Genomic DNA, 18,811 nt, shown 5'->3' with positions numbered 1-18,811 from the left:
AAGAAAAGAAAAGAAAAGAAAAGAAAAGAAAAGAAAAGAAAAGAAAAGAAAAGAAAAGAAAATTTTCCACATACTAAGCAGCAGCAGTTTAGAAAATTGTGTAGTATCCAAAATAAATACTCACTTCACAACTCTGCCATCTGTTTGGAATATTTGGCCTTAACTTCTGTTCACAAACAACTTTTCTCATTTCTTCAACTGACGGATCAGAAGGTACAAGATCATAATAAGGCAGCTGGTAATCTTCATGAATTCCTATATTGGTCAAAAAAAATTTTTTTAGAAGAACTTACTTAGATAATGCCAGACCATTCTTCGTCCAGAAACACCCGAGAGTCCTATTTCAGGGTTCCGTTAATTAATTAGCTGAGTGGAACAGGGCTTATAGCTTGCCCTGTCTCATCTACATCTGCATCAACCCATCTCTCTGAGTTGGTACTGGGCTCACACCTTGAAACTAAATATCACTATAGGATCAGCAAAGGCTATTTTAATGATGGTTAACTATGAGCTGTAATGACCTGATTGATATTTTCCCAAAGAACCCTCATGTGCAAGAAATGAGAGTTTTTATTCTGTGAGTGCTCAGCCTTGGTACAGGGATGTACACACTCTACCATGGAGATGTAAACCTACAAGCAAATCTGAGGTGCAAGTCCTTTACCTCTACTGCGATCTGTGCTCTTTGCTATAATACAGAGACACGCTCTCCCTCTTACTGCCACATAAACCTGAGACCCTAGTCTCAACCAAGCCTGGGCCCGCAAGGATGACAAAGTATTGCTCAAGTAAATATCCAAACTGCTCAATCTAAAATAAACTTAAAATAAACTTAGTTTAAAAAGTAGTGTAATGGCAATGTAACTGTATTCTGTATATGTAACTTCCAGATAAGAAGTTAGACAAAATAACCACACTCTCGGGGGTGGGGTGGGGTGGTGGTGGGAGAATGAGTTTGACCCAGGCACATGCTAGAAACAGCTTCCTGGGTGGACTCTCAAGCAGTCTTCCATTCCAAATAACTATATTCCAAGATAACAAGGCCTTGTTTCCTGATGCTTCCCAAGATTCAAATGGAAATAGAAAAAGAATACACTAGAATAAGCGTGTCATGTCATTTCCCCTTACTGCAGGTTTTATCTTCTTTACTTTCTTTGGCACTCTCAGTGATCACTTGGTGATCATAATTTTGGACTGTTGGTGTGTATAATTTCATTCAATTAAAAAAAAAAAAGGCTATTCTGAAACAGCTTCTGTTCATGACAAACTGTTGGGGGAGGGGGAGAAATTTACCACCAATGGAACATCGTCGAGCTATTTCCCAGAATACTAAGCCCATTGCATAGATGTCGGCACGTTTGAAGGATTCAAAGTGTTTCATATTTATGGAATCATCTAGAACTTCAGGGGCCATGTACCTAAAAAAGAAGTCAGCAATTTACTTTATGAAATGGTGGTCACATTACTTTTGAACTGTTTCATATATTTGCTTTTTCTCCTGAGAATTTTTTTAAAAATCGGTATTAAGAATTCTCTTTCCTTACAGCATGGTTCTGTTACTTTTTAAAATGACTCATACTTCTTATAGAAATTTTCCCAAAGTTCATAAAGTACAAAGTGAAAAATCATTCCATTACGATCACCCAGTGTTAACACTTTGATCAACATTCAGATACCTCTATACATATATAGACATATATACACAATATTATGTAACTAAGATCATATTAAACTCAAGAAAAATATTAAATATCCAAACTGATTTGAAAATTAATGATATCAACTAAATAAATGCCATGAAAAGTTGAAACAGCAATTTCATGCTATTTACCTGCCTTAGGATCTTAGTTTCCAATGAAAGACACATCTGTAACAATCATGACTATTATAAATGTCTCAACATACACCACCTACTTTGTCAAGTACTATGCAGGGACCATATATTTTAATCTGGAAGTCTTCTCACTAAAACAGGATGAAAGGAAGGATGAGGACATAATCCAGGGAACAAAATAATAGATAAAAAATGAATGCCAGTCCTCCTCCTGATGCTACATTTTAGGGTTCTAAAGTTTTAAAAACCCTACTGAAGTTATGCATCAGGATTCATGAAGACCTACAGCAACCACTGTCCTGGGTCCCTAAGTCAAGAGTTCTGAGAGTCCTTGTGGTATCCAGAAATCATAAATACAACTGAGATAGAATGAAGCTTGGCTCTATCCAAGGCTGAGGCAGTAATGTGAAGATATGCTGTGGCAACATGCTGTGATAATACACAGAGTAAGGCCTTTGGGGTCAGAAAGGCCTACGTTCAAATCTCAGCTCTTCAGGTTACCATCTGTATGAGGCTGGCCCCATTACTTAACTTCTATGGGGCTGTTTCCTCATCTATGAAATGAGGGCAATGTCACCTATCTAGTCATGTTCTTTAGAAAACTCATGAATTCAAAAATATTTACTGAGGATCTACTGTAATGGATTCTGGGAATACAAGGCTGCTCTCAAGCAGCTTGCAATCCAATGGAATATATCAACAAATAAATGGAGAGTTATAATGTGCTAAGAGCCTGAACGGTCCAGGTTTAGCCTGCTATGAGAGCTAACTTGGTAAGGGCACCTCAGTCCAGAAAGAGCTTCCTCTGAGAAAGGAAGGATGAGTACAAATCGGGAAATAGCAGGGCAAAGTCCGTTCTAGGATACAGTACATGCAGAAATTCTAAGGAAGAAAGAAAGGTGTATTTCCAGGAACTAAAAATCAGAAAATAGTTCAGCTACAGTATAGCATTTGAAGAAAGCAGTAACTGAGATTATATACATACACATACACATATATGACACATTGAAATGGTTGGCACATACTGAGCACCCTATAAACACCAGCTATTATTGTTATTATAATTAATATAACGAATGATAATATTTTCTGGAAGGGCCACCTTTCATCAGCAGGCATCTTTAAAAGTCAGGTAACCTTGGCTTCAGAACAGGCAAGACCATGAGATCTTCTACCTGTGGGCAATCTAATGAAGTACAGGTTTGAGTTTCAGAATATATGTACATACAAATGAGAAGGAAATGAAAAAAAAGTTGATTTCAGAAGATATTAAACACTATTCACAAGCATACCTTTTTGTTCCCACTCTGTGATTTGGAGCAATATCAATCGTATCTGTGGCCGAATCGTGTCTCACTGCCAGTCCTAAGTCTGCAATACAGCAAGTTCCATTCTTCTTTACCAAGATATTCTTGGATTTCAAATCTCTATGAGCAATGGCTGGTTTCCCTAAAGAAACAAAAAGTAAATGCAATTGCTTAAAAGGTGATACCAATCACTACTCTCCCCTTTAGGTTCAAAGCCTCTACTCCTGTCCCAGGGTCAAAGCATTTCAGCCCACATCGCCCACAAAACCTGGACAATTACTAAACAACCTCAAGTGAATCACTATACCAAAAGTTGCTGAAATCACATTTCTTCAAAGAAAATAGAGAAAATAAGATGCTCCAAAAGATGATGCTCAAAAAAATGTAAGTCTAACAACTCAAAGATTGGTGTTAAAGATGTTTGTTTGTTGCTATCTTTTGAATTATTTATGGAACTCTTGTCACAGACTGAATTTCAGTCCAAGGACCAAGCATCTACACCGCTTCATTTACCTACCAACTATAATGTACTCCATATTAAATTCACAATCTTTAATACTAACAGTGGAAACCCTGAATCCTCCTACATTGCTGGTAGGAATGTAAAATGGTGCAGCCACTTTGGAAAAAAGAGTCACAGTCTGGTAGTGCCTCAATACCATTAGTTACTGTATAATCCAGTAATTCCACCGTATAAGAGAACTGAAAACACATACATACACACACACACACACACGAGTGTACACCAATGTTCACAGCAGCATTATCCACAAAAGCCCAAAGTGGAAACAACCCAAGTGTCCATCAACTTGATGGACAAATGTGGTATATCCACACAGTGGAATACTACTCAGCCATAAAGAGGAATGAAGTACTGACACATCCTATAACATGGATGAACCCTGAAAACACGCCAAGAGAAAGAAGCCAGTCACAAAAGACCACATGTGATACAATTCCATTTAGAGGAAATGTCCAGAAGAAGCAAATCTATAGAGCCAGAAAGTAGATTAGTGGTTGCCCAGGACTAAGGAGTTTGGGAGGAAATGGGGAGTGACTGCTATGGGCACAGTGTTTCTTCCTGGAGTGATGAGAACATTCTAAAATGGACTGTGGTGATGCACAACTCTGTGAATACACTAAAAGCCAGTGAACTGTACACTTAAAATGGGTGAATTGTATGGTATATGAATCATAACGCAATACAACTGTTATTATCAACAACAGTAACAATAACAAGATGAGGGAGGCTAAGATGTGAAAGAGCACGTGTGTAGTAAAGTGGGGAGTGAGGGAGCCACCAGGTGACAAGGGGATAATCACTAGAGGAGAGAGATATATTGGCATTTGATAATCCTACATGGCACAAAAATCATACCATTAACAATTTCATAACTAAAATTTAGTATATAATTTTTCAACTATAAAATGGTCTCATGCAGTCTTCTTATCTCAGGGTCAAATATAATTATTAGATGGCCAGACAACAACAGGTGGCATGTTGATTTTTCAAAAGGATTTTTCACATTACATTTGATACTATACATAAAAACACACATTCTTTCAGACTTGAATTCTAAAATCGAGATCCTCAAAAATCACAAGACTAGATGCTACTTTTAGGAACTCACACACATATCAGTATTGTTACAATGACTAGAGAATCTCTAAACAAATTCCTATATTCCTAACTCCACCTGAGATTTTCAACAGAAAGATAAAATACTTTCATTAAAAACCTCATTTCAAACATCTTCATTTAGGCTGACTTCTTGCAAAAATTTTCTAACAGACATTAGATTCATGGGAATTTTAAAGCTTAAATAACATAAGTACTTTGAGTTACCTTGGGTACCAACGATCTCCATGTGGAGATGGGCAAGTCCACTTGCTGTGGACAAAGCGAGTTTTATCATTCCTTCCACAGTAACTGTGTATCTGTTCAAATAATCAAAAAGGGATCCATGCTCATGATAATCTGACACCAACCAGAGCTGAGTCCATGTACCATTGTCTGTAGAGTAGAATAACAATGTTTCAGGTGGGTTGCAGAACATCGATTTATCTACTCAAAAGTTACCACTTTTTACTCTCAATCCTGAATTCCACAACTGCAACATGATGACGGTACCTTAAGTTTGTATATTATTTCCTTCACATTTTCACTTTGTTTTACACTTTTACCTAAGTATCTTTTAGATCCTCTGAGTAAGCCCCCTATTCTTGAGATAAGGCAAAGATAATTAATCCCATTTGAGATAAGGAATCATAGTTCAAAGATGGTGATTTTGAATCTACACAGACGGTAGCAGAGCTGGTACTCCTGAGTGGCTAGAAAAATGTCTGGTTCAGGTTGGGTGCTCAGTGGTTGTTTCTGGAAGGAGGAAGGGAAGCGGAACGGGAGGAAGATGAGAAGTATCTGGAGCCTAGTGTGGTCACAGTAGGAATGGAATAGTATAGGACAAAACTGAAAGTGAGCTTAAACAAAGAAATGCAAGCTTTAATCACAGACTATACATTCAGTTCACAAAGAAGCCAGATAAGAGGATTATGATTCCAAGGTTTCTAGCTTAGAAAAAATATAAAAATAGTGGTATCATTGATACGTGGGAAAGCTGGGATAGGAACTAAAATGTCAAGAGGAAAAAAAGCTAGGGCTGAACCCAGTTTTACACAAGGTGATTTTGAACCTCGACAACTAGGAGTATGTATTCCAAAAATTTGTAAACTAATACGTGGATTTGAAATGTGTTTTCCTATGGGAATCATGGTACGGATTCTGGCCAGGCTGCTAGTTTAGGCTGGTCCACAAAAGCCTATTTAACCGAGGAGTAGCAAGAAAACCACACGCTAGGAAGCAGTACAATTCAGTAAAAGATACACATTTGGAGTCATTCTGACCTGGGGTGAAATCTAGGGCCTAGTTATTATTGACTATGTGACCTCAGATAAATTTCTTAACCAATGAGGCTCTGTTTCTTCTTTTACACAGCAAGAATACCTTACTTCTGCAAAACTGTTAAGAAGATTTAAAAAACAGGACAACTAATTAAGCATTTAGTGGAGTGCATGGCTCTTAAGAATTTAAAATGGGCTGTCTCCTTCCCTATTGGTTGTAAAAACAAAACAAAACAAACAAAAAGACTCCACAAGAACAAAAACCCACCCCAATTCACATAAAACAGATTCTTTATTTTGAAGGTTTTTACTTGAAGGAAAGCAACTCTGATTAGATGAGATTAAGAAAGGTATTTTCAGAAGATTCTGGAGGGGATTTCTGGGTACTTTCAAAAGAATTTAGATACTCATGACACTAGTTCTTTATAAACTTTATATATAAACAAAGTTTATTCTTCACAAACTTTATAAACTGATTCTATTCAAACTTGTACCTTTTCTTTTCCCTGATACAAATGCATTACCATTTTTTTTTTAAAGATTTTATTTATTTATTTGACACAGAGAGCGAGCCAGTGAGAGAGGGAACACAAGCAGGGGGAGTGGGAGAAGAAGAAGCAGGCTCATAGTGGAGGAGCCCGATGTGGGGCTCGATCCCACAACGCCGGGATCACGCCCTGAGCCGAAGACAGACGCCTAACCGCTGTGCCACCCAGGCGCCCCTGCATTACCATTTTTATCTGCATGCTTATTAATCATGACTGAATTCTGAAAGGCTGACAAATAAAGAGGAACACAGACAGATGGAAGAAAGGGAGGTTTTCTGAGGTAATTAACAAGAGAGGCAGAAGAAGGATATGTAGGGGCGCCTGGGTGGCACGGCGGTTGAGCGTCTGCCTTCGGCTCAGGGCGTGATCCCGGCGTTATGGGATTGAGCCCCACATGGGGCTCCTCCGCTATGAGCCTGCTTCTTCCTTTCCCACTCCCCCTGCTTGTGTTCCCTCTTTAGCTAGCTGTCTCTATCTCTGTCGAATAAATAAATAAAATTTTTTTTTAAAAAAAGAAGGATATGTAAAAGGCTGTGTGATATAAAGGGCTGTCTGAGGTGGAATTAACTAAATCAGGAGAATAAAGATAAAGGAGAAGGGAACTAGGGTGGATGGGCTAGGTTCTGGGAAAAGTCCATTAACCCCTGAAAAAGAAGAAAGAAGAGCTCTTGGTTTTGAAGACCCAAGAGGGTCAGTCAGCCAGTTCTCATGGTGACCACCAGATGACAGCACCAGCTTGTCTGTTGCCTGAGCAAACGGGAAAAGAAAGTTCAGGGCAGAGCAGCAAGGGCATTTTGTGCCAGGGTGAGGTTTGAGCCCCAAAAGACAGATTTAAAAGCAACCACCACAGTGGAGTTTGAATTATGCACGTGGCTAAGTCCTTCAAGGGAACTATTACCGTTTGTAGACTTAGAGCCTTCATACAAATCAGTAAAAAGACTTTTAGAAAACAAACACAACTACTAAGAAATAAGAAATGAACACAGAAAATCTAGAGTCACAGAACATTGTTTGTAAGACTTAAGAGTTGGGAGGAAGCCAAATGGTGCCAAAGGCAGAAGAAAATGAAAACTAAGGACTTGGTCAAACTATGGTCACTGCTTTTGTTTATTTGTTTTGTTTTTACATTAAGTAATACTGAATTGGTAATAGCCACTGATAAATCACTGACTACATCCATCACATCCATCACTGCCCCTAAGTCACAAAAAAGAGATAATCAAGGGGCGCCTGGTGGCTCAGTCGGTTAAGTGTCCAACCCTTCCTTTTCAGTTCAGGTCATGATCTCAGGGTTGTGAGATCAAGTCCCAGGTAGGGCTCTGTGCTCAGCAGGGATCCTGCTTGAGATTCTTTCCCCTTCCCCCTCCCTCTCCCTCCCTATCTGCTCCTCCCCCTGCTCATGCTCTCTCTCTAAAACAAATAAAATCTTTAAAAAAGAGAGAGAAATAATAAAATATTATATGGCTCCTAATGTGATATTGATATATACATATATCAATATATAATATACAATATGTTGTATATAATATACAAGTATATAATACAAAGTATACAATATATAGGAAGGTATACAATATTTTCAGGAAACCAATAAAATTACTCAGATTTAATCTCTAATCCTAACTACCAGTTTTTAAATATAAGGAGCAAGTTCAGAGACACTACAAAAATTCAATCAACACAATCCAGAATGTGATAAGCCCTACAGGACAAACAATCCAGTTTTAAGACACTGCAAGAAGAAAAAAAAAAAAAATAAAGAGGAACAAAGGAATTTTAAGGGATTTAAGATAAATATCAACCAAATGCCATGTGTGGACTTTGCATCTTAAAGTGGGTAACAAATTGTTTAAAAAAAAAAGACTATTCAGAGGGGAGAGGGTAGGGGATTGGGATAGGCCGGTGATGGGTAGTAAGGAGGGCACGTATTGCATGGAGCACTGGGCGTTATACGCAAACAATGAATCATGGAACACCACATCAAAAACTAAGGATGTACTATATGGTGACTAACATAACATAATAAAAAATTAAAAAAAAAAAGAATACACAACTGCAGAAATGTGAAACTGACAGGATACTGATGACATTTCAAAAATTGACAACAGTAGTGTGGTCACATTGCATTAAGATTCCTTAATCTAAAGATACAAATGAAAAGTGTTTATGGATAAAAAGATATGCTATCATATCTTTGGCTTCAAATAATTCAGACAGAGCAGAGGAGGCAGAACCCGATCAAATATGATTGGCAATAAGCTAATCACTGTTGAAGCTGGGTGACAGGTGTTCATTATACTCTACCCACTCTACTTTTCTAAATATTGGAAATTTTCTGGAAATAAACTCTAAAAAAAAAAATAATAAATGCTAGTGGGAATAAATTTGAAAATACAGAAAAGCAAAGGGGAAAATCATTAAAAAATATTCTGAAGAAATAAATTTTGTTGAGAAAAATGGGAAGGGAGAAGAAGAAAAAGACGACCATGGTTTTGGCCAATCTCAAGGAGAAAATGATAAAATTTTTTAAAAGTAGGAAAGCTGGGAAATGCAAGTGATTGCAGGCGGGGATGATGAGAGTTCTAACACGAGTCTCTGATGAAGCTACAAAAGCAGGAACTGTAGGCACAACAGTAGGAGCCGAAGCCAAGACAGTAGATGAAGAACAGCGTGAAGCCACTGCTCCTCGTCAGTGCTCATTCTGACTCTCCACTGACATGGCCTCCGCGCTTCCTGCAGCATCGGACTGAGCCAGGGCCCCAGGCACCTGTACCACAGGCAACAAAGTGTCTAGACGGTTGGTTACCAATGGGCACAGTGGTCCTAGAGAAATTATTGCTCTATTTAATGGAATTGATTTAAAAGTTTATTTATTTAAAAGACTACTTAAACCCTGCCAACTTAAAACACAGAATACACTGAGAAGTTATTTTTACTCTTCCTATAAATAAGGTCATTAGTATCTATTAGAATGCCCTAATGGTCATGAAGAAATTTAAAGGAAACAGGGCTCTAACTCTGGGCTCTAACTTATCTCAAAATTTTGAGCAACCGGAGTTTATAAAAATTCAACTTTTTCTATGCTATACTCAAATAACTGCCTAAAACCAAAATAACAAAAGCACATCACTTTTAAATTTAAATATAGCTCTTTTATAAAACAATTAGAGATTTAGAAACTTAGACTCTTGTCAAGAGTCAAGAAAATCTTTAAGTTCCTGTTTGTAAAGGTTTCTAATATATTCTATTTCACTTAATGGGTCTAATCTATATGAAAAACATTTATTTTTCATCAATCTGACAATGTTTAGTAGCCATATTTGTAGAAAGGCTCAAGTAGATTTCATTATACTCACAGGAGAAGCAGATGTTACTGACCTTTATTGTCTGCTGCTATAAATCCCAAGATGTTTTCATGACGTAACATTACGGTCTGATAAATCTCTGCCTCACGGAACCATGAGCGCTCTTCTCTAGAGGAGAATATTTTAACAGCAACTTCTTCTCCTCTCCACTTTCCTCGCCAAACTTCTCCAAATCGACCTTTGCCAATACTTTCTTGTAACACAATAGTTCTTGCAATTGTTCTCTGAACAAGCAATGGTAAACCTAAAAATAAAAATAGGCATTAAATGGTGACAGAATAACTCCAAAAGCTCTGTCTTTAAGGAACTGAACAATCTCAAGAGCGACAGACTACATTTGCAAAAATAGTAATTCATACAAAATGAAAATAAGATAACAAATATAATAAAAGAATCTAGAAACTCCTGCTAGAGGGTCCAGGTAGGCTTTACAAAGTAAATTGAATTTGACTGTCCTTTACAGAAGGGATAGGACCACAGGAGAAGAGGAGAGAAGGTTTTCAGGTAGGAGGAATATTAAAGCACAGGTAGAAGAGGGAAATGAATGGATGTTTACGGAACCAGCTCAGTTAAACAGAAGGCGATGTGTATGGTAAAGCAGTGGAAGAGAAGGGAAGCTGTCATCAGACTATGAAGAGTACTGATTGCTGAGCTCAAGATGACTAATGAGAGGGGCGCCTGGGTGGCTCAGTCAGTTAAGTGTGTGCCTTCAGCTCAGATCATGATCCCAGGGTCCTGGAATCAAGCCCTGCATCAGGCTCCCTGTTCAGTGGGGATCCTGCTTCTCCCTCTGCCTCTGCCTGCCACTCCCCCTGTTTGTGCTCTCTCGCTCTGTCAAATAAATAAAATCATTAAAAAAAAAAAAAAAAGATGACCAATGAGAGCTGTGGATGAAACAGGAACTATTGAAAATGTCTGAAAAGAGTTCATGAATGAGGAGAAGCAATTTAAAAATCTTGTTTTAGGAAGATGAATCTGGTAATAGTTTTATTGATGGGAGGAGAAAAGTATGTGAACACAAGAAACATAAAATCAGTATGTACAGACCATACTGATTTTAATAAATCACTAAAAATTATCACAGAAACCATTTCAAGACAAGCAATTTACATGCTAGGAACTGGCTGCATAGGCAACATTAGTATCTTAAAGAATGATGCCAAGTAACTTAACGTTGGTGTGATGGGACATTGGCATTATTTCACTATCGGAACATGCCCTACTCTAAAATATGTATTTTTAAAATATTGCCACACTTACTTGTTTACAGAAAAGGCTTTATCACTACCTACAACATTTAAGTATCACTATATGTGGGACTATTCCAATTCACTCAATATCATATCCCCTTATGAACTAAGTAAGTGTCATCTTAAATTATCCTGACCCTGACAATAAAAATACCAGTATAAACCATGTTCTACACTAGCATTTTTTTCATACAATCTATACACATAAATTTGTGTAACTTATAATTTATATTCAGAGTTCCTTGCTAGACCAAATTAACCCAATGCTAGTAAATGAAATTATGTGCTCTTTGGTTTCCTGATGTGAAATGCTTCTATATTCAAATATTAAGTCTTTAAAGTGATCAGAAGTTTTTCCTCTTTTCATCTATAAGTTTCTCAAATGGATCATTTTCCTCTCCTTGCTCTCTATCCTCCCCACCTCCTGCAAAGGAGTTAGCAGTCTAATTATAAACAATTGTTTTTATGTTTATAAGGAGGCTGCTAGCTAAAAATAGATCTGTGAAAAATCCTTATTTAAATCAAGAAGCTCTTATATCTTGAAGATTCTTAATTCTGTTGTTTAGTATAGATACTAATTTGTAAAAGTTTCTTACAGCCTTTGAATGGGGTCATACCATATACTTAAAGATTTAAAGTATACCTAAGAGTTAACTTCAGGAGGCTACTCTGGAAGTTAGAAAGGCAAGGAGTACAGGAGAAAGGGAAATTATAAACGGGAAGTCTGAAAATGTCTAACACATTCAGGTCCCATGTAAATGATATGGTCAAGAAAGGCTACCAGGACAAGGAAAGTTTCTGTCTCCCCATTATCACTGGACTCTAGATCCTAAACTAAAATTCAAAGTCAAATCTAGATTCATCATATTATCTGTATTTAGTTACCATAACCCACATGAATACATGAGTATTGTAAAAAAAAGTACTAATTTTCTTCTAAAGAGAAAAATAAATACGCCTAATTCAAATCTCTATGTTCTCTGCTTTCCTCTCCTGTATCCTTAGAACTGCTTGAGAGAAAAACTTCAACAGGGAAACAGGGTCTGAGCAGCTCTGCATGCAGTGAACAATAGAAATAAGACCTGAATAACCCCCATACATTATAAGAGACCTTAAGCATGAACAAGACATAATGAACAGTGGCCTAAAAGACTCACTCTCTTTCAAAAACTGGCACACGTGCACATGCACGCACGTACTTGACAATCTAATGACAGCTTAAATAAGGGCACATACACACAACCTATGATTCAAATTTTTGCAATAGAGATTAGGTTAGCTTCAGGCGTAGAGCTGCCCACAGTTCCCAAGTTAAAGATACAGTCTTTGAAAAATAGAGATCAGGCCTTTCCTCCACTATGGTCATGGTACTGAATAATAAACATATGAATTCATAACATGAAATGTTTAGTTTTACCTTTTCTCAAAGAGCGAAAGTACTAAAAAGGGTATTACATAAAGGCATTTTACTTACTCACCGTCATGAGTCCCATGCATGAGACAGCATTAAGGCTTCATAATGAATAGAAAGGAAACAGGTGGCATTTTCTGCTATCATTCAACATACGATAGCTTCTGTCTCAATAAATTTGGAGGCCATTCAGCACATAATGAACTATGACAGGGAAAGGAGGCCTTCAACTAAGTTTTTTTGGTACAATGCAGCAAATTGATACCATATGTCAGATTCTTCTTCCAAATATCTTTCCAATAAGAGTAACACCTGTCATTTGGACATAGCTACAATTTATCAAAACATCTTGTCTCATTTGAACTTCACAACAATCCAATGATGTGCACAGAGCAGGGTTCATTACTTTCATTTTAAAGATAAAATAACTTGGGCATGAGACATCAGCTAACTGCCTAAAGCCACAGAGCTAGCAAACAATGTAGACAAGTTTTTGCTGGGTAAGGCATAAAAGGAGAGAGAGAAGCTTTCAGACAACAGAGCTATGGTTCCTGATGTATCTAAAAATACAGATAAAATGGAAAAAGAGTGATTACATTCTTTTTTTTTTAAAGATTTATTTATTTATTTATTTATTTATTCATTCAACAGAGATAGAGACAGCCAGCGAGAGAGGGAACACAAGCAGGGGGAGTGGGAGAGGAAGAAGCAGGCTCATAGCAGAGAGCCCGATGTGGGGCTCGAGCCCATAACGCTAGGATCATGCCCTGAGCCGAAGGCAGACGCTCAACCGCTGTGCCACCCAGGCGCCCCAAGAGTGATTACATTCTTGACTTCATGTCTGTATCTTAAAAAGTAAATACATGCACTCTTATTCAGAAATCAGCTGCCAACCAGACAGCAATTTCTTCTAATCCTTTAGGTAGAATTCTTCCCCTGGAGGCCTGATACGGTACTACTGTGCCACGTGCAATGAGCAGCTGTGATTCCCCTGGGTGTAAGTTTGGCAACAATGGATTAATTCCAAATGATCTGTAGCACCCTGATTTTCTGTGACTTTGGTCTTTGCTTATCATAGTTTTTTGATCTAGGATGACTTCTAAACGAGCCAGATCTCCTTTGGGAACTCTTTAGATTAACTCAGAATCAACTGGAAACCCCGGGGAAGCCCTGAAACAAGCTCTCTCCACTTCTCTACCACTCCGGTCTGACGATTGTCATATCTTCAGTGCCAAGGCTATTCCATCTCAACCCAACCTCTCGCTGCCTCCCTGCTCACAACGGTCTCAGGGGTCCCTAAAGGCCGCCTTGAGAGACCTGGCTTCCAGTGCAAGCCTGTATGTGTCCTACTGTCATAGACAGAAGTCACTTACTGAATATACATGGCCAAAGTCAACAGATAGCTTCAGGCCAAGAAGTCGGTTTCTTCATACTTACAGGACTCAACAGATACACATATAAATCAATATATATTCATTTCCTTAAAATAAACAGACATTTGTCATTGTGAACTTTCTGCAGTATCCGATGTGATTTCATGCTTCAGTCATATTCTTCCTCCAGTCACAACTTCTGCTTTAATGTTTGTTTAGTCACTTGATTAAAAAATTGGTGAAATTTTAATTATGTGTATTTTCAAATCTTCATTTTATCCATGAACCTAGCCTTTCTTTGAAGCTGATTTATATTTTTCAAAAGACAGTATATCTCAGTATCTGTTCCATATCTGTGATGAGGAACCAGAAGCCCAAAAGAAGAAACACGGTTTAACCAAGGTCAGAGCCAACCAATGACAAAACTTGCATTGGAATCTACATCTCTTGACTCCTAGCCCAGTGTCAAATTACAATATTGTAGAAGACAGGGGTCTTCCTCTCTTAGCATCCTTTCAAAGCACATGTAAGTGAAAAAATAAATCCCTTTCAGTTTAAACATGAAGCACTGCTATACCAAAATCCACTTCAAGGGATGATTCTGGCAATTAGCCAGTCTATTTCTGAAACCACAAGAATCAGCAAATGGAACTGAGAAAAGCAAACATCACAGAGGCCATGGATCCATAAAGCTATATTAAATAACAAGGTGGTTAGACATTTTTCTAAAGTGAGAAAATCATTAGTTTAACAAAAAAAACTAGGTCTGAGGTAAAGACAGCAACTTCATATGTTAAAAAAGCAAATAACCTTCACAATTTCAAACATATTTTCTGTCATGCTTGCTTTCAAATATAAAAATAAAGCTGCTAAACAATCCTGAATAGAATGGGTAGTCATAGATCATTTGAATATCTATGAACTTCAGCCTCATTAAGAAAATAATTATCCTTATTCTTTCTACCTCATGGAATCATAAGAAGGTGAGAAAGCTTTGAAATTTATACAAACATGAAGCTGACTTACAAGTACATTCTAATATGTCTATGCTAAACTAGTCATAGTCAGACCTTATTGGGCTTAAAGTTGGAATTAGTATTCACACTATCCCAAGTTTTAAACGCACTAAGCCAAAATGGCTTAGCCAAATAATAAAATAAATACTACAGTTAACTTTTAAAAGACTTCTTAGGAAAAAGGAAAAATAATTTCATTACCTGATCCAGAACCTGATGTCGTCATATCATAAATTAAATCTTTTAATGTAGTGCCCTCTGAAATAAAAGGACGATCTAAGGAAGGATCCTCTTCATTTGGCACTCGATGGTGAATGACAGTACGGTTATGGCAGATATAAACCATCAACATGAGCGAGATGCAGACAAAGCAGACTGGTCCAGCAATGACAGCTGCCAATTCGACGGGGCCAAGGCCAGATGATGGCTTTCCTGAAAAAGGGCCTCAAATGAAATAAACATCAACAATAGCAAAAACACTGAAGGTGGGAACCACAATTTCCTAATCCTCCACATTTCCTGTACTTGGCCACTACTCCCATTAGTCAGAGAGCCTCGTTCCAGAAGCTCATAGGGCTCAAATCCAGAACAAGTGAATCACCCAGTCTTTACCCACTGGCCCCTCTTTCATATCACCAGCTCAGTCAACATCCACTTACTCTTCCTCTGCTCTTCAGCCCTCATCTAAGGAAGTTTAACTTTCCCATTCTTGAGATCTTTATTCGGATTTCTTATGACAGAATCCTAATTCTAGTAATTTCTTTTAAGAAGAGTACATGGGTCCTTACACACTGAATACTTAATTATCTAAAGATGGCTATTGCTTTTATATATGGAAAATCTTGGCTGACCTAAAGAATCTGGGGTAACAATAAACGTTGTTCCACCGCCTTTTGGTATTTAAAAAAAGAAGGAAAATCTGAACTTTTTCTCTTTTAGAGGTAAGCAGTGTTACCTTGTGCTAAATGCATAAACAATTTTTTTCTTTATTCTTGAAATTGACACTTTTTTATTGTATGTAGTTGGTTAAGTATTTTTTCAATAATTTCATTAATTTTGCCGGCATATTCTTTTCTGTCTGCTTGTATGTTATTTTCTGGAATTTTTGTAGTAAGCATATTGGATCACTTAGATTGATCCTCTATATCTCTTAATTTGCTCACTGTCTTTTCTCCCTGAATTGTAACACAATTTCTCAAGGTTGTCTTGCCTTAAGCTTGTCTCATACTAGGCTATAAAATCTTGGTCTCCACTCTGCTACTCACTTTCAATATTACATTTTTAAAAATAATTCATCAATTTAGCTTTTCATCTAAAAGTGATCTTTAACTGAAAATGGACTGTGGACTGTCTGAAAGTTCTTCCTTATCATGAGGTAAGTCTTTTTCATAGGATGACATCTACTCTGATTTACCCAGTTCAGTTCACTTCTTTTGAACCACCAAATCTTTCACTTGTTAATTTTTTTGCTGTTTGCTTAACAGAGACCTGAGAATGAGGAACTTATGTATGTTTAGCATTAGAAATGAAGTAAGTTCTTCACAAGGCTTTATGAGCCTTCATTTAGATACTTCAAGCCCAAACAATGGAAATGGGAAATTCTGGAATTGTAATTTTCTTTGTCATATTAGAATCGCAGATACCCTAAACAGAAGTCAGAAAAATTATAGTCCGATAGAAACTTGCCATGGGGAAGCTTCCCTATAATGCTGAAGATCTGGTTTTACTTTGCTGCTACCACTTGAATGGAGGACTGCCTCCCTCTGTAACCTGCAGAACTGGCAGGCCCTTTTCTGCTGGGCCACAGCGGTGCTTCCTACTTCAGTTAGCATGACGCCTGGACCAACTGTGAGTAGAGAGTGAGCACTGTGGTCTGCCTCCCTGAGCAATGAAACCAGGTGCTTCGTCCGGAAGGAGAACTGAGCATTTACTCCTGTAACCTCCTCACCCCAAACCGCTCAGCTTAAGGTTTGGTGGGATTTTGTAAGAGGTCCTTTCACTTACTTCTTTTCATATGGGTAGTCAATCTTCACTAGTCTGAAGTTATCTGCACTATAAATTATAGAAGTTTCTCACAAGTGCAGGCATGAGGGTGGTATTCTTCCATCAATTCGGCTAGCATGAATACGGGTTTCCCGCATTTTTATATTCCTTTGATTATGACAGTAGAAATGTGGGAATTGAGGAAGGTGATGGAGGAGTTAAATACATGTGCTCAGACCAACATCTTAAACCAGAACCTGAAAATTAAACTAATCCTAAGAGTGTATAAAGCCTTCAAATTCCTAGCTCTGCCAGGACATTGTAAAATGTAAACTATGGCAAAGGACCAAAAACCTAGAAATCACATATAATGATTTATACATAAAGATCACAAAGCAAGGTTAAATTGCAAAATGAAGGCATCTGAACTATTTAGTGCTGCTCTCAATTCCTGCCCATTATCAATTGCTTTAAGAGCCTGGAGCATTATACTAGGAAAAGAAATCCACTCTGAGGACAAAGTAGGAACCCCCTGAGGATGTACTGCTATGGCAGCTTTGTCAGAATTTGCCTTTAAGAGGCTAGCCTTTTAGGCCTAACAGACCTCAGAGAAAGTCTATTATTGGAACCACGTTGTCAAACAACACACAACCAGAAGTCGGGATCTTGACTACTCCTGTGACTCTACAACTATGGACAAGTTCCTTCTTGCCTCAGAACTGAATAAGCTGACAAAGTTCTATAATTAGACAAAGTTCTATAAGACCCCTTTCAGCTCTAAAACCATAGTCGGAATCAGCTTTTCTTGCAGTATTAAGAAAAAAAATCTTATACGACAACTTACCAACAGTTGGGAGTTCTATTTTATTGCAATGGTCCTGGTTGCAGCAATAGGTTGTAGTAACAGACCCAGTTTTTGAAGACGGTGCACATACAAATGGTCTGTCTCGAGGAATTAGGTCAATTTCAGCTATACACATGCTATTGTGTATAACTTTGTCTGTGGTCTCTGTGACAGAGACAAAGCAGAGCCCATCTGTCACACACGTAAAATTATCTTTTGTACAAAGGTGGCAGAAACACTGTAATGCTGGAAAAAGAGAACAAGATTCTATTAGAAAAAAGTTCTCCAGGTTAACAATGTGAAATTATCCCATATTCGCTAAAACAAAACATTCCTGATCCTATTATAATCATACAATTTATTTCCACTGTTCAAAAAACAAAACTCTTATTACTCTCAGAAGTTCCAAATTCTGTGAGAACCACACATACGTAGGAGCCAGTATGATAAAATCTGGACCCACTTTTTTTTCTAAAACTTTTTTGCTTCCAAGTATAGAAAATTCTTATAAGTAATTTCATTAAGTTAAGGCAAGCATTTGCCCTCCTATTTGAAACACAGTACATTTAAATTTTTAATGGTTATACTTATTCTTACCAGTTCAAAACTATGTATTCACATACCCCCATTGGGAACCAACATGTGAAAATACTTCTACCTACTCATGGTAGATTGGAAATGCCATTTGGGTGGATTTATGGCAATGGAATAAAAAGGAAATAGATTTGTACTAAGCCAGATACTCTTTCCTCTTGTGCAAACCCTAAGAAAGACAAATATCTTCTAACTAGGATTAGTGTACTTGCGCAGTAAGCCAAGGAGACTGCACCAGTAATAGAGGAATGCTCCAATCACACACCCAACCACAGACTGGAGAAACACTAGCTCCATGCCCACTTGTATCTTTTGATCTTTATGACTCAATTCAAGAGGTGACTCCTTTAGGGAAGTCTTCCCCTAATTACCAACACCTTCCATATAC

The 18,811-nt window shown here is 37.7% G+C and overlaps 1 protein-coding gene across 1 annotated transcript in view; it reads right to left on the bottom strand.

Moving 5' to 3' along the window:
- Positions 1 to 18,130, bottom strand: part of TGFBR1 (transforming growth factor beta receptor 1) — a gene marked incomplete at its 5' end in the record, with an annotated part of 24,018 nt that extends 5,888 nt beyond the window's left edge. The window contains 7 exons of the mRNA XM_034665564.1: positions 125 to 255; positions 1,294 to 1,418; positions 3,127 to 3,283; positions 4,988 to 5,155; positions 9,966 to 10,196; positions 15,204 to 15,434; positions 17,830 to 18,130. Coding sequence (XP_034521455.1) covers positions 125 to 255; positions 1,294 to 1,418; positions 3,127 to 3,283; positions 4,988 to 5,155; positions 9,966 to 10,196; positions 15,204 to 15,434; positions 17,830 to 18,130 — 1,344 coding nt within the window. The remainder of the gene's footprint in view (positions 1 to 124; positions 256 to 1,293; positions 1,419 to 3,126; positions 3,284 to 4,987; positions 5,156 to 9,965; positions 10,197 to 15,203; positions 15,435 to 17,829) is intronic.
- Between the last annotated feature and the right edge of the window lie 681 nt (positions 18,131 to 18,811).

Source organism: Ailuropoda melanoleuca, chromosome 7, assembly GCF_002007445.2.
Source record: "Ailuropoda melanoleuca isolate Jingjing chromosome 7, ASM200744v2, whole genome shotgun sequence".
Classification (NCBI taxonomy): Eukaryota; Metazoa; Chordata; class Mammalia; order Carnivora; family Ursidae; genus Ailuropoda; species Ailuropoda melanoleuca.
This window is presented reverse-complemented; position numbering and strand designations above follow the sequence as displayed.